Source organism: Pyricularia oryzae, chromosome 1, assembly GCF_000002495.2.
Source record: "Pyricularia oryzae 70-15 chromosome 1, whole genome shotgun sequence".
In the NCBI taxonomy this organism is placed as follows: domain Eukaryota; kingdom Fungi; phylum Ascomycota; class Sordariomycetes; order Magnaporthales; family Pyriculariaceae; genus Pyricularia; species Pyricularia oryzae.
Window position 1 is genome coordinate 7,189,713 of NC_017844.1, and position 27,203 is coordinate 7,216,915.

Genomic DNA, 27,203 nt, shown 5'->3' on the forward strand with positions numbered 1-27,203 from the left:
GCACCAGAAAACCAGCCCAGCCAACAAGGGAAAAGAATTTGATAAGCCGGGCCGACAAAGCTTTTACCAACCTCGTGTATCATCAGCCCGCGGCTAACTTATTATCCAAGCAAAAAGAAGTACCGGGGCCTTTATTTTATTTTTCTTTCTCTTTGTCCCACTTGGCCTCGGACGTCTTCGGCCGCACCAACGGCAACCACGCCGGGCCGGGTCTATCCTCGGCGGCGGACCCGTGACGTCAAGCATCCTCCCCGTACGGCCGTGGTTACTGACTGGGAGCGATTCCTCAAGCCTAGCAGGGTGACTTGGTTGCTCAATTGTTCGAGTCACTTTTCTGGTCGTGCTTATCAAATTTCATGTACCATTAGGTCGGTCCTATCTTACACTGCACAGTATATGGGTTGCATTAAGGTATCCCTTCGGTCTCGGTCATTTTAATTCGTACCTAAGCGCCCGCAGGGAGGCTGGAATGACTGGCTTTGCGGCGTCTTTTGCTGACTTTTTCTCTTTCTCTCTTCCTTTTCCTGCATTGTCATAAACCAGACACCTCAATGCCTCCAGGCGCTTGATACAAAACACATTATTCAATGGTTCCGTTGTTATCTTGAGCCCATCAGGTCCCAGGGAATTATTTTAATCCAGAATAAGGTATGCGGCCGATAATGGAGACAATCGGTCGTGTAACACGTTAGCCCTTCTTCTCCATCCCTTCCCCATTTACAGCCCCCAACCCCGCTCGCTGGGCTGATAAGCACAAACACGCTTCAGCGAGTTGTGAGGCAGGAGCAACACGGTAATCGTGCTTCACTTTCTCATGCAGGATTGTTATCTATCGCATCAAACATGTTCCAATTTTCATTGTCGCATCTCTCTGGGTTTTCCGTCCCTTTTTTCTTCTCCTCTTGTTCAACCATGACTGGGGGAGGGGCTTTTGGGATGGGATACCCAAAGTAGAAATCCCGAACTTTTTTTTTCTCTCTCTGCAAATTTAGATACATACACTCCCTCGTGTATGCGCATTGCATCTCGTTCTCTGCCTACCAAGCCCGCTGATCTCCCGGCCTAGACTCGTCTGCCTAGTGTTTAATGCTGACGCCGCCGGGCCTAGACAACAAGGGCGGGAGCATTCGGAACCACAATTTGGGTTTGATAAAACAGTGGATAGTCATAACATAACCGGGAAAGCTGAAGGCCCAAGACTGACCAGACAAAGAAGATACGCACAAAAAGAATAAAATAAAATAAAAATAAATAAATAGAAAAAACGCCATCCAAACTCGGATCATGCATTGTTGATCAGGGAACACAAGGCGTTTTCTTCTCCTCTCCTTGGTTTGTGCTATCTCGGTCCTTTTTCTCCCACGTGCAAGGAAGCGGGAGGCTCCAGTTTTCTTTTAAATGACCATTGCTGTGTTTTTTTTTAATCTTTTACATTGACAAGTGCAGGACCAGCCACGCGGCATTTTATTCTATTAGTTTTGTCAATGGGAATTTTGTTGCTGTGGTCATTCCTTTCTTCTTCGTATAACCAAAAATAAACTCCACACCCACAAGATCGCGGAGTGTTTATGCAGGTCAACCTCGTTGATTTTGCCTGCCGGTCATTATGTACTTTTCAAATGAAGAGAGAAAAAAAGAAAGCGGGCAAAAGAAATAGAAAAGCAAAGCACTTGCCACAATGTTTTCAGGGACCAGAAAAAAAGGATATCGTAAGCGCCACCGGGGCACCTTGCCCGTCAAAGCCAGATCTCTCGGCAATCTTTGACTCGCTTTGCTCTTTTTGCGAAACTTGTGTCTCTGCCAGCTGTCTCGGGAGAGCGACAGTGCCGTGGTTTATGGCGCCACCAGAGCAAAACCCAAAGGGTCCCTTTGTTTTCATCCGAAGAAGCAAACCCTTCATCACAGTATAACAAAAAAAAAACTTCAAAATGGTGAGATAAGGATTCACGTTTCACCGGGTAAGAAAGAACTTTGATCATCCATAACAATGAGTGGTAATTTTGTTTTCTTCTGTTCTCGTACCTTATCGTCAAGCATCAACGCATGACAATGTAAGACTAGATATCGATCTAGACAGGGGAATACATAACAAGGCCGCGGCCGGTAGGAACCTTTTTTTTTTCTAATGCCTCTGAATCCATTGACTTCCAAGATTTACTGTGTTCCCACCCCCTCACTGCTGTATACTTCACCCCAAGCTAGGGTCGTTTAACAAGAAGTTTCTGCATGTAATCGGGCCTGGGGCCGCTTTTTTTTGGGTCTCCTCAGCTGGGTGAAGTCAGACCGGCTTGGCTTCCGCGGCTGGCGGCACTTATCCATCGGGCTGCGTATATGCAACTGGCTAGAGTTTGGAAACGTTGTCGATGGATCGAAGCCACAATGTGCAGCCGATCTTGGCAAACTAAAAAAAAAAAAAAAAAAAAAAAGGCTAACAAGGAGATATTAGCTACCCTGTATAATATGAAGCTTGAGCAACTGGTCTTGTGCTTTACTGGTTACCCTGCACTTGCGGGTAGCTTCATACCTTTGTGGACATATTTGCTACATGGGACAGATAGTCTGGGGACTTGATATGTGAATGGTTGCCTTGTAATGTCAAGAGATATGGAGAGTAAAGCAAACAGCTGCGCTGATGTCGACGTGTATTGTATATTCGAAAGACTGACCTGAAAAGAAACACATCAAGGGCATGTTTAGTCAAGCCTTCGTCAGAATAACAGATTTGGGCCAGAACATCTTGCCGAGATCGTGTGAAGCCTCATAGATAGAAGCAAGAAAACGAGCTCGCCAGACTGAAGTAAGTCATCGTGCCTGGTGACAAGCACCATGTCGCCGCTTCTCAAGGCCCAAAACTAGCCTCTCACTCTGTCTTGCCGGCGCCCTTGCACTTTGACTGCCAAGCACTCCATATCCTCTCCTCGGGCCGCCGGACCCTTTCGCAGCTGTGGCTGTTGCGCTTCTTTATCATTATCTTCTCCTTGACGATGCTCTGCTCCGCGCCATCCTCCTGCTCGTCCTCGCGCTTCTCGTGCCCGTGACCACCACCACCACGCGGAGCCTTGTTCTGCGGGGCCTGTGAGATGGGAACAAAGTCCATGACGGGCCTCGTACGCTGACATGCCGCCATCGACTCGACCGCGCACCGCAGATCGATCGGCGTCACGTCCTCGGCCTCCTGACCAACAGCGAACCGGATCGTCGTGAAGCCGACGGCGCTCTTCGCCGCCGCCGCCGCCGCCGCCTCCTCCCCCTTGTTTCCATAGTCCGCCTGCCGGTACACAATCACCGGCCCGCGGAAGTAGGCAGCGTTGCGCTGCTCATCCTCGCTGGGTCCGGGAGCGGGGCTCGACACACCATGGCCATCATGTTTGTGCAGCGACATTCCCGTGACAAGCAGGTCGAGGATGCTCTCGTTGGCGGGTAGACCGCCGACGTCGGCCCAGCGCGCAAGGCACAGCTCCGTCCTGGGCACGACGTGGAACAGCACGGCCCCGGCGCCGCTGGTGCTGCCGCTCCTTGCGATGACGGCGTGCGCGCCACTCGTCTCGGATATGCCGAGCAGCGGCGCGACGTCGGGGACGCGCTCCAAGCTGAGCGCGACTGAGCGGGTGAGGCCCCTCGTGACGAGGCTAGCGCACTCCTCCTCCCTGCCGAGGCGGGGACGGAACTTGATCCAGACGAGGTGGGGTTTCGTGTGCTTGTGGGCCGGGAACATGATGCCGGCCTTGAACTCCTTGCGCTGGTCGGCGCTGGCGGTGGTCAGGAACGGGCGGTACGAGGCGCAGAGCTTCTTGTGCAGCGGCCAGTCGGCGCGCTGGCAGCGCTTGGAGCAGTACGTGGCCGCGCCGCAGCCGGTGCAGCGCAGAGGGGCAGTGTGCATTTTTGTGCAGAGGGCGTTGCAGAGCGGCTTGGTGCGGATGGTCTTTGTGGTTTCGTATTGGGCGCTGGAGAGTGGGCATGTGAGGTTAGCGGTCAAACGGTTTATTTGTTGGTAAGTTGGGATACTCGGGAGGGAGTCTCGTTTGCTTTAGGACGTACAAGACTTTCGCCGTGATTGTATCCAGGACTTCGGTTTCCATGTTGAGTGGTAGATGTCTGCCGTATTTGCTGATGGGTCTGTCAGGTTCTCCGTCAAGATTCGACCCTAGATAGCCTCAAATGGCAGAGATGATAGGACTGTATGTGTGAGCGTGACGTTGAAGACGTAAAAACGTGGGAGCAGGAAAGCTGAAAAGAATCGCAGTTGGCTTTGATGATTTGCAAGGTGAATAACAAGGGGACCTTCCGTGAAGAAACAAACGTCAGGTTGGTAGAAAGGTTGGTCTGCAATTTCCTGCGGGTGCAATTTGTTTGCTTGCCGACGAACGACTTGAGCCGTCCTCCTTCACCTCACTATCCCCTCACCATGCTATCACATAATACTTGGATGAACCAATTGTCCAGACATCTTCGGGGCCCCTGGCTCCCGAATAATTATAGAAGACCCTTAGGAATGGCTTTGGTGGCACTTTATTCCATCACCTATAAACCAAATATATCTCTGCATCAGGACAAAGCATCCCTGAATCCTCAATCCCTCTCCGCAAATGCAATATCCTTTGGCAGCCTAAAGGTGGCCCTGTACATGGTCTTGTTAGGCGCAACCTCACGTACGTATAGGACTTCAATCTCGTTGTCCCCATCCCGATCCCCGAGCTTCATCTCGACGCCCAGCTCTGCGGCAACCCTCTGCACGACCGAGTGCTTCGGCTCGTCCGTGTCGCTCTTCATGTCGAAGCAGTAAGCGTGAATCAGGGGCAAGCGGGTGGTCGTGTGGGGCGTAAACAGCTTCTCGTGGCCGTGGTACAGGCCGCGGTACGCTGGGAGGAAGGATATCGCCGACGCCGGGAGGTTCATGACGTAGTGCGATATCGTCGGCGGGACCATGACTCTGGGCCTGGGAGCCGTTTGTTCTTGCGACTCCGCCGCTTTTTCAGCGTCACGGTCGGCGCGCTTGACTTTGGGAGCAGGGAGCGTGACACCTTCGCCTGCTGCGTGGGCGGCCAGTACAGAGTCCGCCGCACCACGGATGAACTCTATGGCGTCCTGGTTGAATGGGCGAACAAAAGATCCAACCTTTTTATATCTATTAGTAAGTGGTGCCAGACCAGGGAAGTTGATGAGAGAATTTAGACTGTACCTTGTTTATGGTGATAGCTTCTTGCAAGTATTTGTAGCTTTCGGGGTTCTTGTCGTTGGCCCAGACAAAGACGCCCTTCTTCCCTGCGGGCACGGCAAAAGGTCCAATGCCCGCCATGGCGTCGGCCACCACCTCGCCGGGCTGGAAGTCCTTGACCATCCTAGTGTGCTCGGGCTCCAGCTTGCTGTTCCAGTAGACCTTTGCATAGTCCAACTTGAAGGTGCAGTTGTTCTCACGGACTACGATATTGAGGTCGTCGGGTCCAGCGAGAACCTCGTACGGGAAGGTACGGAATTCGGACGTGTCGCCGACATTTCTCGTCTTGTTGATGACGGTGCGGACGGCCGGGTTCTTGTCGCAGAGAACCTCTCCAATAACCTGCTTGTAGGGGAGGAACTGGTCACGGAGGTTAAGGTGGGCTGGACGATGTATGGCATTTAGTATCTTGATATATGATTCAGGGGTAAGATACGAACTAGGGAGATGATCACTCACCCACGTGACCGGCAAAGTTGAAGGATGACTGTATGTCGTCTGCAAATTCTATAGGCAGAAATGAGCTGAGGACCTCGTCTAAAAAGTGTGTTAGTTTTTTTTGGCTTCTTCCCTCGGTAGACGAAGTGTCAAGGTTGAATCTTGCTTACGAGCAGTCCAATGGTCATAGTCTAGGGTGAGTTCGTAAGGGATGACAGTCAAGTCATCCGTCTTGACGCCTTCACTGACAACATTCCCCCAGGTTTCCGGTACTGTGTGAAATTTCATCACCATATATCAGCAAAAAGGAACTTTGTGGTCTACAGACACGCACACTGTCACGTCTTACGTACCCGCAGCCTCGATGCCCGGCCTCAGTAGAATACACTTCCTCCCCTTTGTGGCAGGATTCTGACCGGGGTCATTTTGTACAACCGAGACTCTCTCCACATGCAGAGCATCGCCACTCTTCTCCAGTGCCTTGCGGTACGAAGCAATCTTGGTGGCTTCCCTCACTGACGCAGCAGCTAGGTTGAACTTTTTTGTAAAGAGGGCCTTGTTTAGCGTCGCGGCTGCTGAGCGCACGATTGGAGGCGTGAACATGGTCACGTCGCCGGCCTTTATTTGATCTGCCATTTTTTTTTTGTGTTGGGATCAGTTTCTATATGATTTTTCTTGGCCGGAAATATAATCTTTGCAGTCAGAGAAATAAATGTCAGACGACATCAAAAATAAATAGCTTACATTGCTGTGGACGCACGAGGGAGGAGTCATGAAGGGTGGGTTTTGATGTTTATAGACTCCAGCCAATCTGATTTTGTCTTGGTTCGACAACTTGCATGCGCTTGCGAGGCTGAGATGGATTTTTGCTGACCCACAAAACGGGGGGTGTTTTGGCTCATTGTGGCCAATTAGGTCTAGCTGTCGAGCAAGAAAAGCGAGGCTGTGATTGGTGATGTCATTACCAGACTGGGTACAATCGAACAGCAAAGGGACATTCCTATTCTCTCGGTGTTGAATATATTATAGCTAGGTATCTCGGTACTTTCGTTTTCTCTTTCAAAAGAGGAGCTGCTCAGAAAACCCATCATGTCGAAGAAACGGACAATCGACAGCTTCTTTGGTTCTTCTACCAAAAAACAAAAGACAAACAACTCCGAGGATGAGCAGGTCAGTCTGTATTACTCCGAAAATAGTAAAAGAAAACACTAACCAATGATCGATTTTAGATTCTGAAATCGGAGCATTCTACCTATCCATTTCCAATACTGCACCTCCCGCAATCAATCAGCAAAGAGCTTGCTTCTTACCCAGCTGTTCCCGCTCGCGCAATTAATGACCAACCAGACCTTGACTTGCTGTACTTTGAGCCGTACATACCACCATACGTAGCCAAAGATTGGTTCGACTTTCTCCGTTCAAGTCTACCGTTTTACAGAGTGGAGTATGACATCAACAGGGGAGGCATCAAGACCCATATCAAAACACCAAGGCACGTGACCACCCCAATCACCACCACCTCCTCATTTGCTCTTCTTTCCGCATTCATCTACTGTCCTACTTTTTTCATCATAAAAGCGACTAACTCGGGAATACAACAGATATACCACTGTATTTGGGCTCGATGACACAAGCCGCTTCGATGAAGCCGGCAACGTAGTCGACGCCAAGACATCCAAGCCCGTCCCGCCCGGTGCTTACGCGCGGTACAAGCCACGGCCCATCCCAGCTTGCCTGGACGCACTGCGGAGGTCTACCGAGGCCGCGACGGGCTGCGTCTTCAACTTCTGCCTGGTCAACTACTACGCCTCTGGCGCCGACAGCATCTCGTACCACAGCGACGACGAGCGGTTCCTGGGCCGGGACCCAGCCATCGCCTCCTTCTCGCTCGGCGCCAGGAGGGACTTTATGCTCAAGCACAAGCCAGCCCCTCCAGGGACGGACGAGGCAGCATCGGCATCTTCAAAATCCCCGCTGAAGCTGCCGTTGGCCGGGGGCGACATGGTGCTGATGCGGGGCCCCACGCAGGCGAACTGGCTGCATTCGATACCGAAGCGGACGGGGAAGAACGAGAAGGATGGGGGCAGGATAAATATCACTTTCAGGCGGGCTATGGTCAAGGCGGGGACGGATAATTATTATAATTATAATGTGGGAAACGGAAGTGTATATGTTTGGGACAAGTCTGGGAAGGAGATGGTTCTCTGGAAGCCCTAAGAGAACTATGCATGTGGTTAGTCGATACAAGCCGGCAGCTCATAAAGGTAGAAAGTTTGTATTTGCTTGCCCATCTTAAGAAACGAGAAATCAGTCCTTCAGGTATTCGTAAAGCCCGCCCCTCTCTTGTTGGCGGAAGTTTTACAACCCGACCGTATAGGATGCTATTTCTCCCTGATATAAATAACAACTAGGTACTTCAAACGCCGGATTGTATGCTCACAATTTTTTTCAAGCAATCTTTACTGCTACAACGCTCGCAAACCAACACATGATAAAATCTGTATGCCAAATCTCATATTTGTTAATTCTCGTCCGCGGTATCAACAAAAATCCCAAATTCAATGAACAGGAAACAGTCACCAACACAACCAAACCGCGCCACCAAGGGCGGACAACTTCTAATTACTCATGGCTTCCCCTATGGGTTCTTTAACCCTGCCTATCCAATTTGCTCTGATAATTTGACAAAAAAGATAAAAAAGAAATGCGCTTGTCAGGAATTGAGCCCGACGTGGGGGTCGAACCCACAGCCTTGAGATGTTTCGGAACCGGAGATTCTTAAGAGTCTCACGCTCTACCGATTGAGCTAGCCGGGCGCACAAGGATGCCGAAGCGGCCTCGGATACGGGGAATCGAACCCCGGGCACGACGGTGACTCGAAGATGAGAGCGTCGTATGTTAGCCACTACACCATATCCGATTTGGTTGCTCGCTGTTGGGACGCGAAGTTGTTGTTGGATTTATATCGTGGGGTGTGTGGACCTATGACTGTTGATTTTCTGGGTCATCCTGGAACAGACAAAGAAAACTCGTGTCAAGGCTACGCGGTGGTGTTAAACGAGGATAGGCTGTATGCACGCAGCGAATGATCATTTTCGATATCTATTTTTGTACGGGTTGAAAGTCCAGATGTTGCAATCTTGTGCGGTGGGTCCATGTCCCCCAGGCGTAGACGAGTCAGCACGCATATTGCGACGATGTATTAGCGCATTGGAGCGGCTCGAAGCGACGACTCTTTCCAACCCATCTCTCCACGGCAGTGTTCGCCTCATTATGCTACCGTGGAACAACGACCCCAGGATTTTGTTGGGTGGGCGGCAGTATTTCAATTCTCAAAATTGCAGCCCATCCAATACTGGCCTGAAGTCACCCAGCACGTAGTAATATTGGGTAAAATCACACTGATGCAACAGTTGGAGTCACGTACCGAGCCAATCTTTTGATTTGCAAATTTGCCATGAATCGACGAGTCAATCGCCTACATGTGATATGAAGAACAGCTATTATAATGTGAATAAGCAGTTAAGAGGAGAGATTTCTCTGCCTTGACCAGGCACAGGGTACATCCCCAGGCAGTCCAAGGCCTATTTGCCGTTTCTAAACTGGGCGCGAGAATAGTTCTGGAGGCCGCGGAGGAACACCTGGTATCCGACGCTGTTGTTATCTTGGGCATGGTAGATCTCCGTCAGGCGGATCTGCCACGGCGGGTAGCCATCCAAAACGACGTGCGGACCAAAGTGAATGAGCAGGTCGGGCTCGTCCATAACGCTCTCGGTCAGCTCTGTGTCGATGACGTCCATGTTGATGTCGGTTGGTGATAGCTTCTCAGCTTGCGCCATCTCGGTCAGCGTCTTGGTAAGATCGACAAGTGAGTCGCGTCCATCCTCGGCAGAGAGCAGAAGCACGATGATGTGCTTGTCACCGGAGCCACTTTCGGCGGACGGGTCAGACTCGATAGAGGGCGTGTGTGGCGCCTTGACAATTAGTGCTGGGTGACTGTCGCCATAGTAGGATGCCAACTTGGCAGAGACTGCCCTGTGAGTCTTTTGCAGGTAGCCCTTGAGTATGCCTATGCGTTGCACCGAAGGAAGGTCAGTATGGGGAATTTCTGTTGTGTAAATTCTCCGAGGGCTTGTGTATAGCCCTTATTCAAAAATGGACAGAACCGTACCTGTCTTTTCATAAACGGAAAGCTTGGGGATGCCTGCGCATGCGCACCAAGCGGCAATATCGGCCACCTCGTTGACAAGTCTCTCGAGCTCGGCACCGGCCCTACCGCTGTCCTCCTCCAAGCGGAGTATGACACTCAGGTGCTTGGGGGTCCTCCCGAGCTTCTTGATGTCTCCCTCTATTATCTCGGGGGTACGGTGGTGGTAGGACAAGATGGAGCGGGTACGGTCCTTGCAAAAGTGGTAGACCTGACGGGAGCGGATATAAAGCGAGAACACGGTGTGGATCAGAACGTAGACGAAGAGGTACAGCTGGTTGGCGAGGAAGCGCCTGACCCCCAGCACCGACTTGCGCCGCACCCGCTGCTCGCGGTCCGCGGGTCGTTCGGGGAGGTAGGGCTGTAGAAGTGGGAGACAGAAGTGTCAGTCGCTGTGCATCAACATGCGCAACCTCTCCTGCGGTGTAGATCTGAGGTAGTAGCAGCAAAAAGAGAAATTCTCACCTCGATCAACTTCAGTCTTTCCTTAGCCGTCAACAGCTTTCCCTGAGCCTTTTCGTCCGCGCGATAGCGGATCGAGTCCGCCGCTTTAACTGGCATTATTGGCAACGGCTTGTAGAATTGAGACAGAGGCTAGTTTGGTACAACGCTCTTCTCTACCAGCCGCAACACTGGTTCTATGTAATGGAAAAAACCTCCGAAAAAAGACGAGAAAAGAGGCCCGACAGATAGCAAGACTATCAGTACGGTTGTCTCAAAATATATTCAGCATGTTTCAAAGTCATTCTTTATGAGATGATGTGGTCCTCTCAAACCTGCTTGCTGTCGTGGCGGCGGTGCGAAGTGGCAGGATGGGCCAGCTTTTGCTTGGTTCATTTGATTCGCGCAAGTCTGACATCAATCCTTGGCGACTGCGCTGGAGCTCCCTTGTCGTGTCTCCGCTGCGCCGGTCGACCCAACCTTTACCTTTGCGAATGCGACCTGGCGGGACCGGGATAGTGGGACAACCGTAAGGAACCGCTAAACCCCTCCCGGGTGTCACGCTACGTATTCCAGCCACACAGTTTGGGCATCCCAGCTCAGTCCCTTCTTCAGCCACACTCCGTCCAATCGACTGCCAAGCCAAGTGAGCCAACCACACCCCAGCTCGACCACGAGTCGCTCTGAGGGGAAGCTTTAGCCACAACTACAACGACTAGGGACGGAAGGCTGCTTCGAGTTTCACTACCAATCCGATATATTTTTCCGTGCCATTTTATGATTGACTTTTTGTCATTTTTGTTTCCTTAGATTCACTTCCGATTGCGAGATCCGATACGCTAGTCTTTCAAGTCCCCATCCCGGGCCGGACGTTTTCACTCGTCGCGCTCTCATCTCGCTCCATGGCCCGGGGCAGCTAGAGAATCGGCCGATCACGAGCCAGTATGGAGAGGGCGTCGTCCTCGGGCTCAAAAGCTCTTTTCCCCAAGGGCCCCAGCTTCAGCCTCGAGGACTTTTCAAACAAGGACTTTATTGTCAGGGACTTTGTGGATGGCCTCGCCGAGACCGCCGTCCCTGCCAACCGCCGCTCCGGTCCTGCAACACAGGCGTTCGACCCCAAGCCTTTGATCAGGACTTTCGAAAGTATGTTTGTCTTTGTTCGTGCTGTTCGTGCTGTTCGTGCTGTTCGTGCTGTTCGTGCTGTTCGTGCTGTTCGTGCTGTTCGTGCTGTTCGTGCTGTTCGTGCTGTTCGTGCATATCTGGCTGTGACTAATTCTCTTTGCCGTCAGATGCCCTGTCGCAGCTGAGCTCACTCTCGGAGGAGTTGCAGGAAAAGGAGTCGGAGATCCTTTCTCAGGTCCGCCGCGCCGAAAATCAACATGACCAGACCCTCGATACCCTCGGTCGAAAACTCGACCAGTCGATGGACCAGTTTGAGGCACTCGATCTTTCGCTTAACAACCCGGCCCTGAATGGCATGGAGCGGTCGAGCAGGTCTGATGGTGGCGGCAATATCGCTGTCCAGATTGGTGAGAAGCTGGAGGATCTGGATAGGAAGCGCAACAGGGCGCTGGACGCCAACTTTCTGATCCAATGCTGGCAAGAGGTCACCGAAACAGGGCAGCTCTCATCCCTTCAAGACATACAAAGATTGGGAGGTCCCGATAACAAGGTTCGCTGCGCCGTCATCGCCCGGCAATTGATGAGAATCAGCCAGCGGCTGGATCCAACTTCTTGGGGCCAGGCCAACGGGATTCGCGGCAATGGGGTTACCAATGGAACGTCCCCGACAAGTCGACGTTACAACACCCGTGAAGTGATTGAGAAGTTTTCCGAAACTCTAGAACAAGACCTTCTGAAGCAGTTTAATACAAGTTATCGGAAGCTGGACCATGAGAACATGATGGAGTGTTCCAGGGTTCTCTGGGACTTCAACGGCGGCGCAAGCGTTATTGCTTTGTTCGTCAATCAGCATCAATTCTTCATTGACAAGGATCGGCTTGTGGCGGACGAAGTCAACGCCGACAGCGAACTGTGGGACTTACTTGCCGACCCTGATGCGGAGCCGCCAGGCATCGAGTCCAGCCTGCAGGCACACCTCGACGATGTGAAGGGGACCGTCATAGACGAGTCGCTTTTGATCAAGCGATCATTTCCTTTTTACGAGACGGTCATGATCAAATTTATCCAGCGCATGTTTCAGCAGTCCATTCAGCAAAGGCTTGAACAGGTACTGGAAAAAGCCAACACCGTATCATCGCTTGCATTTCTGCGGTCACTGCATGCATCGCGAAGCTACATCGGCACTCTAGTTGAGGACCTCAAGGCTCATGGCTTGACGGAGCACCCCGAGCCTTGTACTGCGGCCGTGTCTCAGGCCTTGGAACAACAGCTGGATGAGTTATTCGTCCCATACCTGATGGGCAACTCGTTCATCGAACGAGAAAGAAAGAACTTGGAAGAGTTGAATAGTTCGCTGCTCTTCAAGTTCACAGTCTACCACTCACGAAGGAAGAAGGCGCCTAGCGGCTTCATGGCCGCCATTGCACAGCAAGGATCGAGGATCCTCGAGTCGGCCAAGGACGCCTACATGGAGCGTCTGGACTCGTCTGAATTGACGCCAACACAAAAAGCTATGATGTTGAGGGTTGCCGGCATTCAAGACTCGGATAAGAAGAACGAGATTGAGGTCTCGGAATCAGATGGACTTTTGAGTGTGGCAAACGCCAAACGTATGATGAAGTGGCTGGCTGAGAGTGTCAAGAGGACACTGGAGCTAGGGTCAAGCACAGAGACGCCCAAGGACGTCAGCGTGCTACTCAACTTACTGCTGAGTACCATGGGTACCATGTATGTCGAGACAGCGCTTGATGCTGCGCTAGACCAGACTACCTCGCAGGAGAACAGCAAGACAGAGCCAGACCTCTCCCACCTACCCAAAATCCGGCCCGGGGTAACCATCACTAGCATGATGCATCGCTTTATCACGACAGTTTTGATTCGATTGGCGGAAGGCAACACGACGGTGCGGCGAGGTATGGAGGCACAGACAAAGGTCGGCATCGAGGGTATCGAGAAGAAGACCAACAGTATAATGAAGAGCGCCATGGATGTGATCATCAACTGGACGAACAAGTCGTTGGCAAACAACCAGAAAAAGACAGATTTCCGCCCCAAGGACGAAGGCATAATAGACAGCCTCCAATCTTCGACCTGTCTCGGTATCTGCACCTTTTTGGACAGAGCGGCGCTACTGGCGAGCCAAACGATCGACGGGCACAATCTTGAGGTGTTCAGCAGCGAACTCGCACTGGCTATCCACGCACTCCTGTTTGAGCACTTTAAAAAGTTCCCTGTCAACGCGACGGGCGGTCTCATGGTCACCAAGGATATCGCCAAGTATGTGTCAACTCTCAAGGCATGGCCTCTTACCAAGGAGGTGCAGGCTGTCGTCGAGATCCTGTCCGAAGTTGGATATCTGTTCATCATTGGACCCGAGGCGCTCAGGGAAAAGAGCAGGGGCTTGGGGAGTGGACCTGGCGGTCACGGTGGGCGGAAACTCCTCAAAGCAGATTTCAAGGCCTTTGTCCAAAGGAGAGACGACGCGAGCAGTGTTGGCATACAGAGCGTTCTCGCTGGACTGTAGATGTGGGGATTATCAGATTTGGTGGCCGCTATTTCCTGGTTGTGTATATATATACCTTTTTCTGGTGGCGACAGCGTGCTGGGATTTCTCAAGGGCGGTTGCAATGTGCGACTTGATTGCTCTAGACCTTTCTATTTTTGTTTAATAAAGCCATGATACCACGACGCGTTTACGAGGTTACTGCTGAAGCTGTACGATTGCCTTCCGCAGCAACCCCAAGTCCGTATTGACATGGGCGTATATGTTCGCACCAATTTGTTCCTCATCAAGATCACTAACAATAGTCTACACACCTACTTGCGCCACTTCTAGGGTGGCATTTCTACCCCTTAATCAACTAATGCTTGAAGGCTTAGGGGAAGGCACGCCAGCAGGACCCGACTCGGTTTTCTGCATCGAGATCATGGATTTCTTTCCCCGAGGGTTTGGGACAGAACGACACTACCAAATAGGGAATAGTGCAAGAGGAGAAGACAGTTTACCAATCATGCGATTAATTTTCCCAGTGACAGAGACGAACCTTCGATTTTAAAGTTAAGTTCGATCGAAACTTGTGATCTAGACTAGGAACCAACCAATGGTAGGCAAGGTGGATATCTTGTATATAACACGACGCATCTATTCTACCAGAAATGGACAGCAAGCTGTTTTTGAAGACTTGCACCCGATTGTGATCCGAACGATACCTCGTGGTCATTTTGAATATGGACTTGAAATGTAACTTTTTACTCCTCTACTGCATTGCAACCCTAGCACTGGGGTAATTCACAGAAGCAAGTAAATCCAAGGTACCTTGAGCATGTATGTGCTAGGTGGTACCTTAGTTATGGGTCGAAATAGCGAGAGCTTGAATAGCAAGATTGACACCTTGCCTGTATAGTGCTGGGCATGCTTTTCAAAACTTCGGCCATTAGCTCAAGGCACTTGCCTCGTCACTAGCGGCCAAAGGCTGACATGGGTGGTTGCATTGCGCCGCAAGCAGATAAAGGGATGTTGACGAATGCAAAAGGAAGAGGGATTCGCTGTGCTTCGTCCTCATAAGAAATAGCATAGAAAAGCCACGTTGTTGCGACCAGGCTTCAGATATTATTTTTAATTTGAGATCATGCTTCCGCAGAGGGTAAGTCATTCTCTTCCTATCATTAATGTTAAAGATCATCACCAGCCTTTATTTTGGTGAAAAAGGAAAGAGAAGAAACGCCAACTGAATTTTTTGCACATAAGTTTTTTTTTAACCCCATATCTGCAGGTAGGCAAGGTACCCACCCGTCTGATGTTGGATATTTGCGATAAGCCAATAAAGATCCCATGTACATGCATAACCTGTGAGCGTTGGGTCACGCCAAAGAGGAAAGCTCCTACCAATCTGCATTCTTAATGTCGCATTTCAGACGGACCCCACTTCTGCCTTGTTCAGAAAGTCCTGCGCCGCGTCGGGCTAGGGAAAGCCTCCGTTCCTTACCTTGGCCCCACGATCGTTGGTCTTCCAGCCTCCTTTTTCCCAGGATCCCTTTCCGTTCTTTTAATTCACTTTTTAATCAGAACCACTCGTGTTATCCGTCTGTCATTATCCAGCTAGACAGTTGATTCACTTTTCTGAGGGTGGACAAGACCAATTGGCCCAGCCGACCCGACCGAAACCGAGAGAAGCTTGGCAATTGATTACAAAATCTGCCGGCCGCCGATAGCCTGGCTTTCTTTTCTTTGCGCGCGCCCCAATCCAACTTTTTGAACCGCTTACTTGGCAATCGCGAATTTGCCAAGACCACAGCGTAAACCTCGAGACATCGACATCTTCAAAGAGCTATAATTCAATATCCAGTATGGCGGACTTTAACCACTTCGGTGGTTCAGATGAGGAGAATGCCGAGATCAAGAGGTTGAGGGCCGAAGTGGTAAGTTGCTGCAGCTGCAGCTCCCAAACTAAGATTTGCGTCGCGTCGCATACCTGCTCGTGCTGATGATTTTCTTTTCTCCGACTGCTGCAGGACGCCGACCCAGACAGCTTCGAGAACTGGGAGAAGCTTGTTAGGGCCTGCGAGGCCCTCGACGGTGGCCTCACACGCAACTCCAGCCCTCAAGCGCTCGCCACCCTCCGCGACGCCTACGACCGATTCCTCCTCAAATTCCCACTCCTCTTCGGATACTGGAAGAAATATGCCGACCTCGAGTTTACAATCGCAGGCCCGGAATCGGCCGAGATGGTTTATGAGAGGGGCTGCGCGAGCATCACAAATTCGGTCGACCTGTGGACCGAGTACTGTTCGTTCAAGATGGAGACGACACACGTTCCACAGCTGGTCAGAGAGTAAGTAGTAGATGGTGTAGTTTTCCTTCCCCATAACCACACCATCAACAACAGTTCATCACCGCACGTGCGGGATCCGGCCGTTGTCTGAGAAGAGGGCAAGTCATGCTCGCGACCCGATCATGTTCGATCATGTCAAAAGTCGCGAGGAGCGCAAGAAACAGAGAATCGTACAGATGAACAGAGCCACTGGACGGTGAGATAATCAAACCGACAACAGCCATAACTCTCTGCTACTGGAGTGCGCTCTCACACACAAAACTACCAGACCTGTCTTCCCCGCTGGCACACACAGTTCGCTCATGCCCGTACGCACCTTGTGAAATCACATCAAACCATGAACTACCACCAGCTCTTTGGAGCGGTGGCCTAGTCGTTGTTTGCACAGAGATCCCTTTCTGTATTTGCCCTCCTTCCACCCTCTCCCCCACTACCCTGCTCTTGCTCTTGCCCGTGTACTTACTGACATTTCTACACAGCCTCTTCGAGCGTGGTGCAGCCTGTGTTGGGTTAGATTTCATGGCGCATCCCTTCTGGAACAAGTACCTCGAGTATGAAGAGCGTCAGGAAGCTCATGAGAACATTTTCAAAATCCTGCAACGGGTGATCCACATCCCCATGTATCAGTATGCGCGCTACTACGAGCGCTTCAGCACCATGGTGCACACCCGGGCGCTGGATGACGTAGTGTCAGCTGAACTCCAGGCTCGCTTCAAGACTGAGATCGAGGCCGAAGCGGCTGCTTACGGTGTCACTAAAACCGAGCCCGAGTTTGAGCAAGAGATGCGCCGCAAGGTTGACGCTCACTATGGCGAAATCTTCACTAAGACGCAGACGGAGGTGACCAAGCGGTGGCTCTACGAGGCCGAGATCAAGAGGCCTTATTTCCACGTGACAGAGCTTGAAAAAAAGGAACTGTCCAATTGGCGCAAGTACCTCGACTTCGAGGAGGCCGAAGGTAGCTTTGTCAGGACAGCCTTTTTGTACGAGAGGTGCCTGGTAACGTGCGCCTTTTACGACGAGTTTTGGTTCAGGTATGCCAGGTGGATGTCGGCGCAACCCGACAAGACTGAGGAGGTTCGCAACATATATCTGCGTGCTGCGACAATATTTGTGCCCATCAGCCGTCCCGGTATACGGCTGCAATTTGCCTACTTTGAGGAGAGCTGCGGGCGTGTCGCCATGGCTCGGGAGGTGCACAACGCAATCCTTTTGAGGCTTCCGGGCTGTATAGAAGTCATCATATCTCTTGCAAACCTGGAGCGGAGGCATAACGACATCGATACGGCGATCGAGGTCCTGAAACAGCAGATTGAGTCCCCCGAGGTTGACATCTGGACAAAGGCCGTCCTTGTTACAGAGTGGGCAAGCTTGTTGTGGACGGTCAAGGGCACGGCAGAGGAGGCCAGGGCTGTGTTCCAGAAGAATGCGCAGTGGTATGGTGGCAGCAGGCACTTTTGGATGCAGTGGATTCAGTTTGAGCTGGAGCAGCCGACGTCGGCAGAGCTCGAGGCGCAACACAGCGAACGGTTGCGGGAGATCATTGACAAGATCCGCACGGAAAGCAACATGTCTTCTGCCGCCAAGAAGGAGCTGTGCGGCGTCTACCTAGCATATCTGCAACATCGGGGCGGCAAGGACGCCATGAAACAATTCTTGGCCATCGACCGGGAGATGTACGGGTAAGTTGCACCATAATCCACAAGAAACTAAAAATCAGGTTGAGTGCTAATCCTTTCATTCTTTCTCACAGACCAACATCCATTTCGTTGGCTGGTAAGGCAGGCAAAGAGAATGGAGCTGCCGCTCCCGAGGTTGACGAAGCCACAAGGCTAAAGGCCGAGGCGCGCCACTACAGCTTCTACCAGCTTCACGCAGAACCCGGCCACGAGGAACAGGGCACAGCCATGTTCAACTGAAGCGGTCTGACGCGTGGATGTTGGACTTTGCAAAGCTTGACGTGTTTGCTGGCTTGTTTTAGGCCAACGTTTTTCGTATACTCGACACTATACCTGAACATGAATTGACGCATGACCTCCCCATGAGGCTCCACGGTCAAGGGGCTTATTTTGTCTCGTTTTATTTTCTTGGTGATTTTAATTCACGTGTACCATAATGCCAACGATCAGTGGCCAACTATATTTGCAAAATTGGTGGTTTTGGGGATTGCTGGAATGCTTTTTGGTCCTTGCATTTTATTTGCTGGGGGGAGGGTCTTTGGATCTTTTTGAACGCATAATCTGGGACGAGATGGCATATCCGGGGGTTGTCTGGTGCGACTTGAGGACTGAATCATAATCTTGCTTGCGCTTGTTCTACAGAGTGTACGTTTTCCTACCAACGCCTAGGGGCGGTGAACATAAAACGCTATGCGTACCTAAGCTATAGATCATGCTCTTGCTTAAAATGGTTGGCATTGAGAACAATTGGCCGCAAAATGAAATACATAGTCCTCACACGACTTGATGGCTGAAGCAACTTGGCAGATGCTCATGGAACAGAGTCACATGCGACAGGGAGGGCGACCATAAATAAACGCCTTTTTATTATTAAAATGATGTAGTAAGCCGCATTGCCAATTAAACATTGCGGCCAAGCAAAATTATCATCTGGATACATGTAACTTGGGCACCCATGGATATGGGAGAAATTCCAATAAATATGCTTGGCAGATTGTTTTACTTGGCTGGAAAGAGAGAAGGGAAGGGCGACCTAAAAAAGCGAAGTTGATCCGATAACATTGCATAACTTCCTTGGTCCAGTCATATCGCTCCTTTCCCCCTTGCCCGTTCGTTGTTTTTAGCCCAGTAGCCCAGGCAGGCTTGTTCTTGCATTTTTTTCGCATTTGCGAACCCAGTCCATCGCACACAAAAATACCCCACACCCCCTTTCTTTTTACCGTAGGTATTTTTTACAAGGTCACGCGGGCTATTGACAACCAAGACTTTTTTGTTGACACAGTGCAAGGCCACGCAAGCACCCGTTTATTCTTTTCTGCGGAGAAAGGCGTGGCAAGGACAAGAGAATACTCACACGGAGCGGGTGACTTGAATTGGTTACAAGGGGCCGTCCACGAGTTCGCTTTTCCCCCCTCCCTTCTCTATCTACTTCGATTTCAAATCCAATCCCTTTTCGTTGATAAAACACATGCAGAAGGCAGGGTCCATCCTTTAGGTCTAATAGTTGGTGGATGGTCCTTTTATTTACTTTTCATTCTTTTTTATTAAAGAATCGCTAGTCAGCCCACCTATTTTTTTCGCGACAGAAGGAGATCAAACCAACTTACCAATACAGAAATAAACCAAGGGAAAAGACTGTCAACCAAATTCGCCGATAAATGTACAGTACTATTACTGTTCCGACAGCTGTATGACGTTTGCTGTCGACAGGGGCGAGCCGTACCCAGTAAATCGACATTACAACGACCCCACGTGGCTGGCGGGCGAACGAGTTGGGTCCATTCCTATTTTTCCCCCCTTGCACATCAGACGAAAAAAGAAGAAAACTGGGGAGCGAGGCTTTGCGAGGAGTTGACTTGGATTAGGATGACTGACCTTTTGGGGATTTGTTCATTTGCTAGTTTATGATCCGGTGTTTTTCGTTTAGCGAAGCCGTTGTGCCGTACTTGGTGTGTTTTTCCCTCGATTTTTTATTTCTCTTTAATACAGCCAGCTTGCACTCTTTGAATTGAGAAAAAGAACTTAGAGTTCATTTCTCTAATTCGTTAGTTTCTCTTTTTTTCTTATTGTTCTCTCCGATCCCCCCAGGCCCTGTCGCAAAAGGGGAGATTGGCGAACGGTCCCCTGGTATTGGGCATTGCATGTCCCGCCTATCGCGCAAAGCATCAACAAGCCAACAAGAACAAAGAAAACCAGAACTTAGTTTGAAAACGGACCTTTTTTTTTCAAAATAAAGCAGCACCAAAAAGACAAAACCAAAAACACAATCTTGTTTTGTTGCACTCGCTAGTGTGAATCATTTCTCTTTCCCCACAGATGGCAATATGGAAAGCTCCAGGCCCGCCGCCACACCTACTCAGGACGCGGCGGCAGCATCAGAAGAAGCCCAACCGCAGCACATTGACGACTTGAGTGTCCAGTGGGACCAGACCTATCTGCGCCTAAACTATATTCTCGGCAACCTGGGCGGTGCCGTGGCCGCTGGTGCCGATAACAATTCCTCTTTTTCCTCGGCTTCCGCGAGGACGGGCGCAGAAGGAGGCGCAGCAGGAGCAGCAACAGGAGGAGCATCATCGTCAGCAACGCCAGGGCGCAGAAACAGTCTCGGCAACGGCGTGGGCGACAGGGTGTCTAAATCCGCCATCCCAAACTTCCCAGCCCTGTCCAGGCCAGATGCCGCCCGCAAGGTCGCTCAGATAGCCACTTGGCGCGACGAGGTGGCCTCAGACGCAGACGCCGTCCTCTGCGGCTGCTCACTCGGCTCTTGCGCGGGCATTTCTGCCGCGGACGAAGCGCCCTCGTGCTCCGTCACCAAGGGGCTACTCCCTGCTGCGTTTGTCGCCGGGAGTCTGGCCAGTCCGGCCGTCAGGTCCAGGCGCAAGGCTTCGCTCGTCGCTGCCGCAGCAGCGATCAGTAGGGACGAAGATGGCAGCGGCACAAGCAGTAATAGCAGCGGCGATGACGCCGACAGCCCCGTCGACAGCCTCTGCGCGCTGTGCGGCCGGCATGCGGACGTGAGGGACCTTGTGACTGATAGTTGGCCCGGCGATGGCGGCGCGGCGAGGAAGGCGCTCAGGAGGATGCAGCTGAGCCTTTTGCGGATCGGGCGCAGGAGGCAGCTGCTGCCTCGGGGCGAGGAGCCCTTCCCTCCCGACGCCGACCCCAAGCCAAGCAATAATCACACCCAATCACATAATAACAACCACGGAACAGCGGCGGCAGCAACGTCACCGAGAGACTTGAAGCCCGCTGCCATCGCCACCACGTCAATGTACCATTATCGGACCGATCCAGATGACCAAGACGACGAGGATCTCAGCTCGGACGATAGCACCAGCACCGGTAGCAACAACGGCATCAAAAGGCAAAAGTGTAAACCCGTAGGCAGCTGCGGCGTCAGCACCACGCTGACGGCCAGGGAGCAGATGGAGCGGAACCAGCGCGCCAAGGACGCGAGGCTGCGGCGGGCACAGAAGCTGCTGGAGAAGAGCCTCGTCGTGACGCCCAAGACTACGGGCGTACAGTCATGAAAGCTTTAACACGGCTGTGTGTGGGAAAAAAAGAAGGGTTTTCCTTTGAACACATATCCAAAGAATCGGTTCGGAAAGAGTTGGGATTCACTCACCAAAAATACCATGATACCATGATACCCCCCCTATAACTAAATTTCCCGTTTTTCTGTACACGACTTTACCAGCCGTCTTATTTCCAGCGGTGGTTTTGGGAAACCCATTATTGTCTTTTCTCTTCTAATGATTACATGTAAATTCTTTTTTCACTAGTTTACCTTTTTTTTTTTTTTTTTCTTTGCTTGGTTTGCCCATCATGCGGTCTTTGGCTGTTTTGAAACATGAAACCCGAAGTTAGTGGAAGGAATCGGCTGTATTGCACCAGACAACAGCATCAGCGCGCGCAACACACACGCAACGATACACGATGTTACGTTTATATTATTTTATCTAGCTCTAGAGGATGGGAAATGGGGGAAACCTATATAACAATGAGACAGGTTGATACTCGAGCTACCATAATCAATGGACTGACGTTCACGGAACCAATGCATGCCGCCAAGATCCCATGGATGGTTTTCAGATTATCAATCATCACTTGACAGTCATTCACTCAAAATTCAAAACGGAAACCAGATGTTTGATGAAAACGAGCAGCTCTTTGGCAGTCATGACGACCTTGCCTCAGCGCCATCTTTTTTGTTTATTTTATTTCAAATTCTCAGTTGCATGTCATACTCCATCTTTTTCGATCGACGCACAATATCCGCGTCGATCCCGGAGTACAACTTAGACTAGTGAAGACACGATTTAGAAGAGAGAAGAATAAAACCAAGAGTGAGGAAAAAGAGAAAAAAAGAAAAAAAGACAAAGAAAAAAAATAAAGACGCAAATTACTTGGAGGGGGAATTGGTAGGAAAAACCTCTCGCCTTAAACCTCTTGGCCCTTATGATTCTCTTTCCCAGCTCAAAGAAATCAACGCAAAGAGTTATGAGACTTGACCTGATTTAGAAATCAAATCAAAACACAGAAATCAGAAATTGTCATGGATTTTCCCCGTTTATGGACAAGACCAGACAAGAGGCTTGCGCAACTTGTACATCATCTCCATCTGCCCATCGGCGTAAAAGAAAAACCTCAAGCAGTTGACAGGGGGCATGGTGGAAGACGGGAACTGAAAAATAGAATGGTGTCTCGGTTCAGCTCCGTGTGTATTTGACCAGAAAAATGAAGAGCGAAAAATGAAAACAAAAGACGACATGATCTGTCCTGCCCTGCATTTCCGATCCCGCCAAAGCCCAACTCCCTGCCCACCAAAGACCAATGCCGCATTTCAGTATAAGCCTCAAGCAAAACCAAACATTTCCACAGCGCGAGTTACCGAAAGCTCAACACCTAACATGCTGCTGACGGAGACGTCGGTATAATATCTCGTGCTTGGCAGCAGAAGGCTTGACGCCAGGATAGTAGAGGGGAAAGGGAATCTGATTATCTGTTTCGTCCCAGTAAGGGACGCGTCGAGGTTGGGTTCACGGTCCGTGCGCTTACGAAGCGGGGGCGGCGGCGGGCTCGTCAGCCTTGGCCTCAGTCTTCTCAGCAGCGGGCGCATCCGTCTTGGCCTCCTCCTTGGGGGCATCGGTAGCACCGGCGGCGGCGGTCTCACCCTCACCCGTCTCAGACGAGGTCCACAGGGTCAGGTTGTCGCGGAGCAGCTGCATGATAAGGGTGCTGTCGCGGTATGACTCCTCAGACAGAGAGTCGAGCTCGGCAATGGCATCGTCAAATGCCTGCTTGGCCAGGTGGCAAGCACGGTCGGGCGAGTTCAGGATCTCATAGTAGAAGACGGAGAAGTTAAGGGCCAGACCCAGACGGATGGGGTGAGTGGGGGTAAGCTCGGTCTGGGCAACATCGGTAGCGCTCTGTTGAAATGTGGGTTGATGTGATTAGTATGGCGAATATTCCTGCGATTTGCGCAAATTTATATCCATGTCCACGGAAGACTCGGCATTACCTTGTAGGCCTCGTGGGCAGCGGTGGCAGCGGTCTTGCGCTTCTCACCCGAGGCAAACTCGGCGAGGTAACGGTGGTAGTCACCCTTCCTGTGATTTTGCGCATCGCGATTTAGTCATATGATCAATGGAATATTAACAAGGGACAATGCACAAAATCGACATGATTCTTCCAACACGGCAGCTGAAGAAACAATGCAGGCGCAAAAAACGTACATCTTGTGGTAGAAAACCTTGGACTCGCCCGAGGCGGCGTTGGGAATGAGCGACTCGTCAAGGACATCGAGGACATCCTGGCAGACCTTCTCGAGCTCGGCCTCGATCTTGTTGCGGTAGTCACGGATGGTGGACACGTGCTTGTCTGAGCCCTTGGACTCCTCCTTCTGCTCGATCGAGGAGATGATGCGCCAGCTGGCGCGGCGGGTGCCGACGACGTTCTTGTAGGCAACCGAGAGCAGGTTGCGCTCGTCGACGGTAAGCTCACCACCAAGCTTGGCAACCTCCTTCATGTACGTAACCATCTCATCGTAGCGCTCGGCCTGCTCGCAGAGCCTGGCGAGGAAGGTCTTGCTGTACGGGTGGAAACGGTTTTCGTCAGTTTTCGCTCACATTGGGGTCGCATCACGATTGGGCTGCTCGCGGGCTAGCCTCGTCGGGCGGACGGTTGGCGGGGTTTCTGCTGGATAACGACAAACCTTTCGCGCTGTTAGAGGGGGATATTGTCAGCCATGGTTGTTCCCAAATCAGGCTTTGCACGTTTTCAAGGATCGGTTATGATACAAGCGATTTCTTCCCTGCGTACAGGAAAGAAAAGACGGGGGGGTTTTGGATCGCAGGCTAAAGCCGGGGCAATGGTCACTCGCTGAGAAGGCCGATTGCGCTGAGGCTGCGATGATGCGGGCGCGGATTTTGCGGGATGCATGGGAAGGGGGAACAGGCAAGCGAGCAGCACACTAGGTGCACTTCATGCAGCACAAGACAGCGCCAGGTGTGATTTTTTTTGACGTACCTCGGTGGCCATTGTGAAATTTGTGAAATTTTTTCGGATTGAATTGCTCGAAGAAAAGTCGGAATCGGGAGTGGGCGAAGTCAACGCGGGTAAAGAGGGTATCGAAAGGTTGGGAAGTGGAAGAAGACGACGTTGGCGGAAGACAAGATCAAATTTGCGGTCGATGGAAATGGGGGGGAAAGAGGGATGATGTTGTTGAGGGAAGGCAGCAGCAGGCGGAAGGCGGCCGAATTCGAAAGTGAGTGACCCGCCCAGTCTGTCAGTCAGTGCTGTTAGAGCAGAATAGCCCGCGTTTGCAAAGCAGGGCTTCTGCCACTCACTGGGCTGGGTTGATTGCTACCGACTTTGGCTGGCACAGGGCGGTGCAGGGCGGCGGGTATGATTCTGCCCCACTCTCCGAGTCTGACTGGCCCAGGCTGCGACTTGCGGCCGGGGTTTGGTCTGTTTTGGTTTGCTGAGGGCAGGCTCGATGGGGTTTATGCTATGCCACGGGTAGGTAAGAGTTTGTTTGTACCAATGACCTGATTGATTGACAGCCGTTGCCGCGCTCCAGGTCTTTCTATTCTGCCACAACCTTACCTGAACTCCATTCGTATCAGCTGGACTTTATTGTGCTTCGTCCATGCCTACCTACCAACCGTTACCCGTTATCGTGTCGTGTTTTGTGTTTCCCGTGGTTATTGTTGTTGCTGCCAGCCCAGCTTATTTTGCGGGATGAGGGGTATCCGCCCGCCCATGCGCCGGCTTGCGTACTACAGAGGATCATTTTATTTTTATTCGATCCCTTTTTTTTCGGGGGGTCCCGCCACGTAACACGCAACTCAGGGAATTCGTTACCTTTCGCAGGTATTCTACCACAATTGTCGACGGGTTTGACAATACGATCGATTTCCGTATGCATCCCTCACCATGGTCCCGGTTCTCCCTCTGGTACTCTTGTTTTCCCTTGGATCGACTGCCAAGCATAATAGCCTGCACATACAGGTCGGTACTGCAATTTATTCCACCCCCGGGACTTTCGGGGTCGAAAAACCGGGGCAATTGTTCGGCACGAGGCGAGGGCCAGTCCACATTCCTACCGCTTTCATCGGGCTGTCAAGACACAAAAAAAAGACTTTATAACTTCATAAAAATTGTACCTTTTTTTTTCTCTTTTTGGACGATTTTGCGCACCTTGTCCGTGTGCCAGCAGTCAAAAAGGGGTCCTATCTAACTTGCCTGTCAAGGAGTGGACAGCCTCATTCACTTGGCATTCGAGGCTCTCACAGAAGCGTTCATGATTGCCCCTCCTTCTTGATCTGGATTAGCGTCGACTTCACGTGTCTCATTATGCTCGCAGATGGGACCAATGAAATTTTGGTTAATTCAGCTTCGCCCTGCCCCACCTTTTTCATACCGGCGCGCAGCTAGGAACACCCTGAAGAATCGACTTGGTCTATCGTAGTCTTGTGTTTGGATTGCTAACGATGTATAATTAATTGCCTAGTTTACTATCTGGGGTTATTGGCATCGACAATGGTCTGACCGCAGACCCCTCACCATTCCACAAAATCCACACGGATCAAGTCTGTTACTTAACCTTATTCACTTGTCATGAGTTGACACAATGCCCAAGAATAATGAAGATAGATGGAGAGAGAGACAGCAATTTGTGATCTGCTATCCATTGTGCATAGTCTGAAGCGTGAGCCAAAAAGCGTTTCCTTCAGAGTCGTGCTAGGCTGCATATCTGCCATTGACTGCCGAGGACAATTCGTCAAATATTAGCAGTGTTGAGCAGGAACCCCGGCCGCTTGCAAAAACCCGATCTTCTAGCTATAACCCAGCACGTAAGCGCATTAACGCTTCGTATTTCTCACTCAGCTACACTGTGTTCTCGTATGCTTGATTGAATGGATAAACCGCTTAGGGGTTCTCCCTTCTCCCTTGCATAATTGTGATATTTTTTGGTTGCGTCATTGATAGCTGATCTCAGCTATGAGTGGGTTGTTGTTTAGGCTACGTCTTCGCCGATGTTCCCCCCCCTTTTTTTTTTTTTTCTTTTCTTCTGCTTTCAGCCTTGGTTGATACAGCCGTTCACGCCACCGGACCGCGACGCGGTCAGCCGTGCGACACGAACGTTGAACATAGCCAAGAACTACACGCGTGTTTAAGGCATTGGGTCTGGATTAACATGGAGGGAACATGTCACACGATATGAGTTGGGCCAACATGGCCGAACTATACCGCAATATTGCAACCCGCTGTAAGAGCCAGCTCGGATGATGCGAAAACAGGGCGCTCGTCCGTGTTAATGCTCCACCCTAATATTCAGCACCACTCCAAGGCAGATACGCCTTGTTCTCGGCATAATAAAGCTTCCCTCATCTCATCCCTTTGCCAATCAACCAGAACCACGGCAGTTTTGCGGCCATTTGCCCAATCCGTCGGGTCGCGTCTTTTCGATTCGTACAAAAGAGGAAGACCCTTGTTGAGAGGTTCAGTCCGAGCTACATCGCCCACCATCTATGGTCTCATACACCGGCATAGACATCCCTATCGGGGGTCTCAAAATAAGTTCACGCAGGGGAACGCAAGTGCAAGAGGCTCTGAGGCATCTGATGATATTGATGCATATGCTATGCCGAAAAACCCCTAGGGACTTGCTTCGCGTGGTAGCGAGCGTCCATGTCAAAACAAAGTTTTTGTAACTAGGTGACTTTTTGTCCATCTCAAACCAGGCCGGTCTCCTGCGTCATCTC

General features: G+C 51.1%; 9 protein-coding genes and 2 non-coding genes across 12 annotated transcripts; 4 read left to right on the forward strand and 7 right to left on the reverse strand.

Annotated features, from left to right (window-relative positions):
- Nucleotides 1-2,859: 2,859 nt before the first annotated feature.
- On the reverse strand, nucleotides 2,860-4,194 carry MGG_04563 (uncharacterized protein). The gene is made up of 2 exons (XM_003710869.1): nucleotides 4,039-4,194; nucleotides 2,860-3,944 (listed from the first exon to the last, which is right to left on the reverse strand). The coding sequence occupies exons 1-2, from the start codon at nucleotides 4,077-4,079 to the stop codon at nucleotides 2,861-2,863; spliced, it is 1,125 nt and encodes a 374-aa protein (XP_003710917.1). The 5' UTR covers nucleotides 4,080-4,194; the 3' UTR covers nucleotide 2,860.
- Nucleotides 4,195-4,227: 33 nt separating this feature from the next.
- On the reverse strand, nucleotides 4,228-6,475 carry MGG_04562 (tRNA (guanine-N(1)-)-methyltransferase). Its single transcript, XM_003710870.1, has 5 exons — nucleotides 6,007-6,475; nucleotides 5,824-5,925; nucleotides 5,675-5,752; nucleotides 5,180-5,598; nucleotides 4,228-5,115 (listed from the first exon to the last, which is right to left on the reverse strand). The coding sequence occupies exons 1-5, from the start codon at nucleotides 6,287-6,289 to the stop codon at nucleotides 4,570-4,572; spliced, it is 1,428 nt and encodes a 475-aa protein (XP_003710918.1). The 5' UTR covers nucleotides 6,290-6,475; the 3' UTR covers nucleotides 4,228-4,569.
- A 158-nt stretch (nucleotides 6,476-6,633) lies between these two features.
- On the forward strand, nucleotides 6,634-7,870 carry MGG_04561 (DNA repair family protein; the record flags this gene model as incomplete). Its single annotated transcript, XM_003710871.1, has 3 exons — nucleotides 6,634-6,823; nucleotides 6,883-7,145; nucleotides 7,255-7,870. Exons 1-3 carry the CDS (start codon nucleotides 6,743-6,745, stop codon nucleotides 7,868-7,870), a joined length of 960 nt encoding a protein of 319 aa, XP_003710919.1. The 5' UTR covers nucleotides 6,634-6,742.
- Nucleotides 7,871-8,335: 465 nt separating this feature from the next.
- Nucleotides 8,336-10,816, reverse strand: MGG_04560 (uncharacterized protein). The gene is made up of 3 exons (XM_003710872.1): nucleotides 10,326-10,816; nucleotides 9,825-10,221; nucleotides 8,336-9,722 (listed from the first exon to the last, which is right to left on the reverse strand). The coding sequence occupies exons 1-3, from the start codon at nucleotides 10,419-10,421 to the stop codon at nucleotides 9,238-9,240; spliced, it is 978 nt and encodes a 325-aa protein (XP_003710920.1). The 5' UTR covers nucleotides 10,422-10,816; the 3' UTR covers nucleotides 8,336-9,237.
- On the reverse strand, nucleotides 8,377-8,469 carry MGG_20099. The gene has a single exon. It is a non-coding gene; the product is annotated as a tRNA-Lys (tRNA).
- Nucleotides 8,491-8,573, reverse strand: MGG_20100. Its single transcript has one exon. It is a non-coding gene; the product is annotated as a tRNA-Glu (tRNA).
- Nucleotides 10,817-10,995: 179 nt separating the features above from the next.
- On the forward strand, nucleotides 10,996-14,113 carry MGG_04559 (exocyst complex component protein). Its single transcript, XM_003710873.1, has 2 exons — nucleotides 10,996-11,444; nucleotides 11,591-14,113. Exons 1-2 carry the CDS (start codon nucleotides 11,246-11,248, stop codon nucleotides 13,945-13,947), a joined length of 2,556 nt encoding a protein of 851 aa, XP_003710921.1. The 5' UTR covers nucleotides 10,996-11,245; the 3' UTR covers nucleotides 13,948-14,113.
- Nucleotides 14,114-15,346: 1,233 nt separating this feature from the next.
- MGG_04558 lies at nucleotides 15,347-18,794 on the forward strand. 2 transcript variants are annotated; one of them, XM_003710874.1, is made up of 4 exons: nucleotides 15,347-15,842; nucleotides 15,936-16,655; nucleotides 16,735-17,937; nucleotides 18,009-18,794. In XM_003710874.1, the coding sequence occupies exons 3-4, from the start codon at nucleotides 16,775-16,777 to the stop codon at nucleotides 18,172-18,174; spliced, it is 1,329 nt and encodes a 442-aa protein (XP_003710922.1). In that variant the 5' UTR covers nucleotides 15,347-15,842; nucleotides 15,936-16,655; nucleotides 16,735-16,774; the 3' UTR covers nucleotides 18,175-18,794. The 2 variants fall into 2 exon arrangements, with proteins under 2 accessions (XP_003710922.1, XP_003710923.1); XM_003710875.1 differs by having other exon boundaries at nucleotides 15,936-16,255.
- Nucleotides 18,795-20,258: 1,464 nt separating this feature from the next.
- MGG_13805 (uncharacterized protein) lies at nucleotides 20,259-21,903 on the forward strand (the record flags this gene model as incomplete). Its single annotated transcript, XM_003710876.1, has 2 exons — nucleotides 20,259-21,452; nucleotides 21,898-21,903. The coding sequence occupies 2 exons, from the start codon at nucleotides 20,259-20,261 to the stop codon at nucleotides 21,901-21,903; spliced, it is 1,200 nt and encodes a 399-aa protein (XP_003710924.1).
- A 186-nt stretch (nucleotides 21,904-22,089) lies between these two features.
- Nucleotides 22,090-24,703, reverse strand: MGG_13806 (14-3-3 family protein). The gene is made up of 5 exons (XM_003710877.1): nucleotides 24,463-24,703; nucleotides 24,149-24,156; nucleotides 23,670-24,023; nucleotides 23,456-23,543; nucleotides 22,090-23,363 (listed from the first exon to the last, which is right to left on the reverse strand). The coding sequence occupies exons 1-5, from the start codon at nucleotides 24,472-24,474 to the stop codon at nucleotides 22,989-22,991; spliced, it is 837 nt and encodes a 278-aa protein (XP_003710925.1). The 5' UTR covers nucleotides 24,475-24,703; the 3' UTR covers nucleotides 22,090-22,988.
- Nucleotides 24,704-24,760: 57 nt separating this feature from the next.
- On the reverse strand, nucleotides 24,761-25,740 carry MGG_16517 (uncharacterized protein; the record flags this gene model as incomplete). The annotated part of the gene is made up of 4 exons (XM_003710878.1): nucleotides 24,761-24,943; nucleotides 25,042-25,214; nucleotides 25,300-25,554; nucleotides 25,729-25,740. 3 exons carry the CDS (start codon nucleotides 25,738-25,740, stop codon nucleotides 25,140-25,142), a joined length of 342 nt encoding a protein of 113 aa, XP_003710926.1. The 3' UTR covers nucleotides 24,761-24,943; nucleotides 25,042-25,139.
- Between the last annotated feature and the right edge of the window lie 1,463 nt (nucleotides 25,741-27,203).

Excerpts from the sequence above, each read along its gene's own strand:
- MGG_04563 (XM_003710869.1), bottom strand. The coding sequence starts at position 4,079 with ATGGAAACCGAAGTCCTGGATACAATCACGGCGAAAGTCTT. Across the intron at positions 3,945-4,038 it reads ACAATCACGGCGAAAGTCTT|CGCCCAATACGAAACCACAA; the intron begins GTACGTCCTAAA and ends CCCACTCTCCAG.
- MGG_04562 (XM_003710870.1), bottom strand. The coding sequence starts at position 6,289 with ATGGCAGATCAAATAAAGGCCGGCGACGTGACCATGTTCACGCCTCCA. Across the intron at positions 5,926-6,006 it reads GCCGGGCATCGAGGCTGCGG|TACCGGAAACCTGGGGGAAT; the intron begins GTACGTAAGACG and ends AATTTCACACAG. Across the intron at positions 5,753-5,823 it reads CTATGACCATTGGACTGCTC|ACGAGGTCCTCAGCTCATTT; the intron begins GTAAGCAAGATT and ends CACACTTTTTAG.
- MGG_04560 (XM_003710872.1), bottom strand. The coding sequence starts at position 10,421 with ATGCCAGTTAAAGCGGCGGACTCGATCCGCTATCGCGCGGACGAAAAG. Across the intron at positions 10,222-10,325 it reads AAAGACTGAAGTTGATCGAG|CCCTACCTCCCCGAACGACC; the intron begins GTGAGAATTTCT and ends CCACTTCTACAG. Across the intron at positions 9,723-9,824 it reads TTCCGTTTATGAAAAGACAG|GCATACTCAAGGGCTACCTG; the intron begins GTACGGTTCTGT and ends TGCAACGCATAG.
- MGG_04559 (XM_003710873.1), top strand. The coding sequence starts at position 11,246 with ATGGAGAGGGCGTCGTCCTCGGGCTCAAAAGCTCTTTTCCCCAAGGGC. Across the intron at positions 11,445-11,590 it reads TTTGATCAGGACTTTCGAAA|ATGCCCTGTCGCAGCTGAGC; the intron begins GTATGTTTGTCT and ends CTTTGCCGTCAG.
- MGG_04558 (XM_003710875.1), top strand. The coding sequence starts at position 15,771 with ATGGCGGACTTTAACCACTTCGGTGGTTCAGATGAGGAGAATGCCGAG. Across the intron at positions 15,843-15,935 it reads AGAGGTTGAGGGCCGAAGTG|GACGCCGACCCAGACAGCTT; the intron begins GTAAGTTGCTGC and ends CGACTGCTGCAG. Across the intron at positions 17,938-18,008 it reads ATCGACCGGGAGATGTACGG|ACCAACATCCATTTCGTTGG; the intron begins GTAAGTTGCACC and ends TCTTTCTCACAG.
- MGG_13806 (XM_003710877.1), bottom strand. Across the intron at positions 23,544-23,669 it reads AAGGTTTTCTACCACAAGAT|GAAGGGTGACTACCACCGTT; the intron begins GTACGTTTTTTG and ends GCAAAATCACAG. Across the intron at positions 23,364-23,455 it reads CTGCCCACGAGGCCTACAAG|AGCGCTACCGATGTTGCCCA; the intron begins GTAATGCCGAGT and ends ACATTTCAACAG.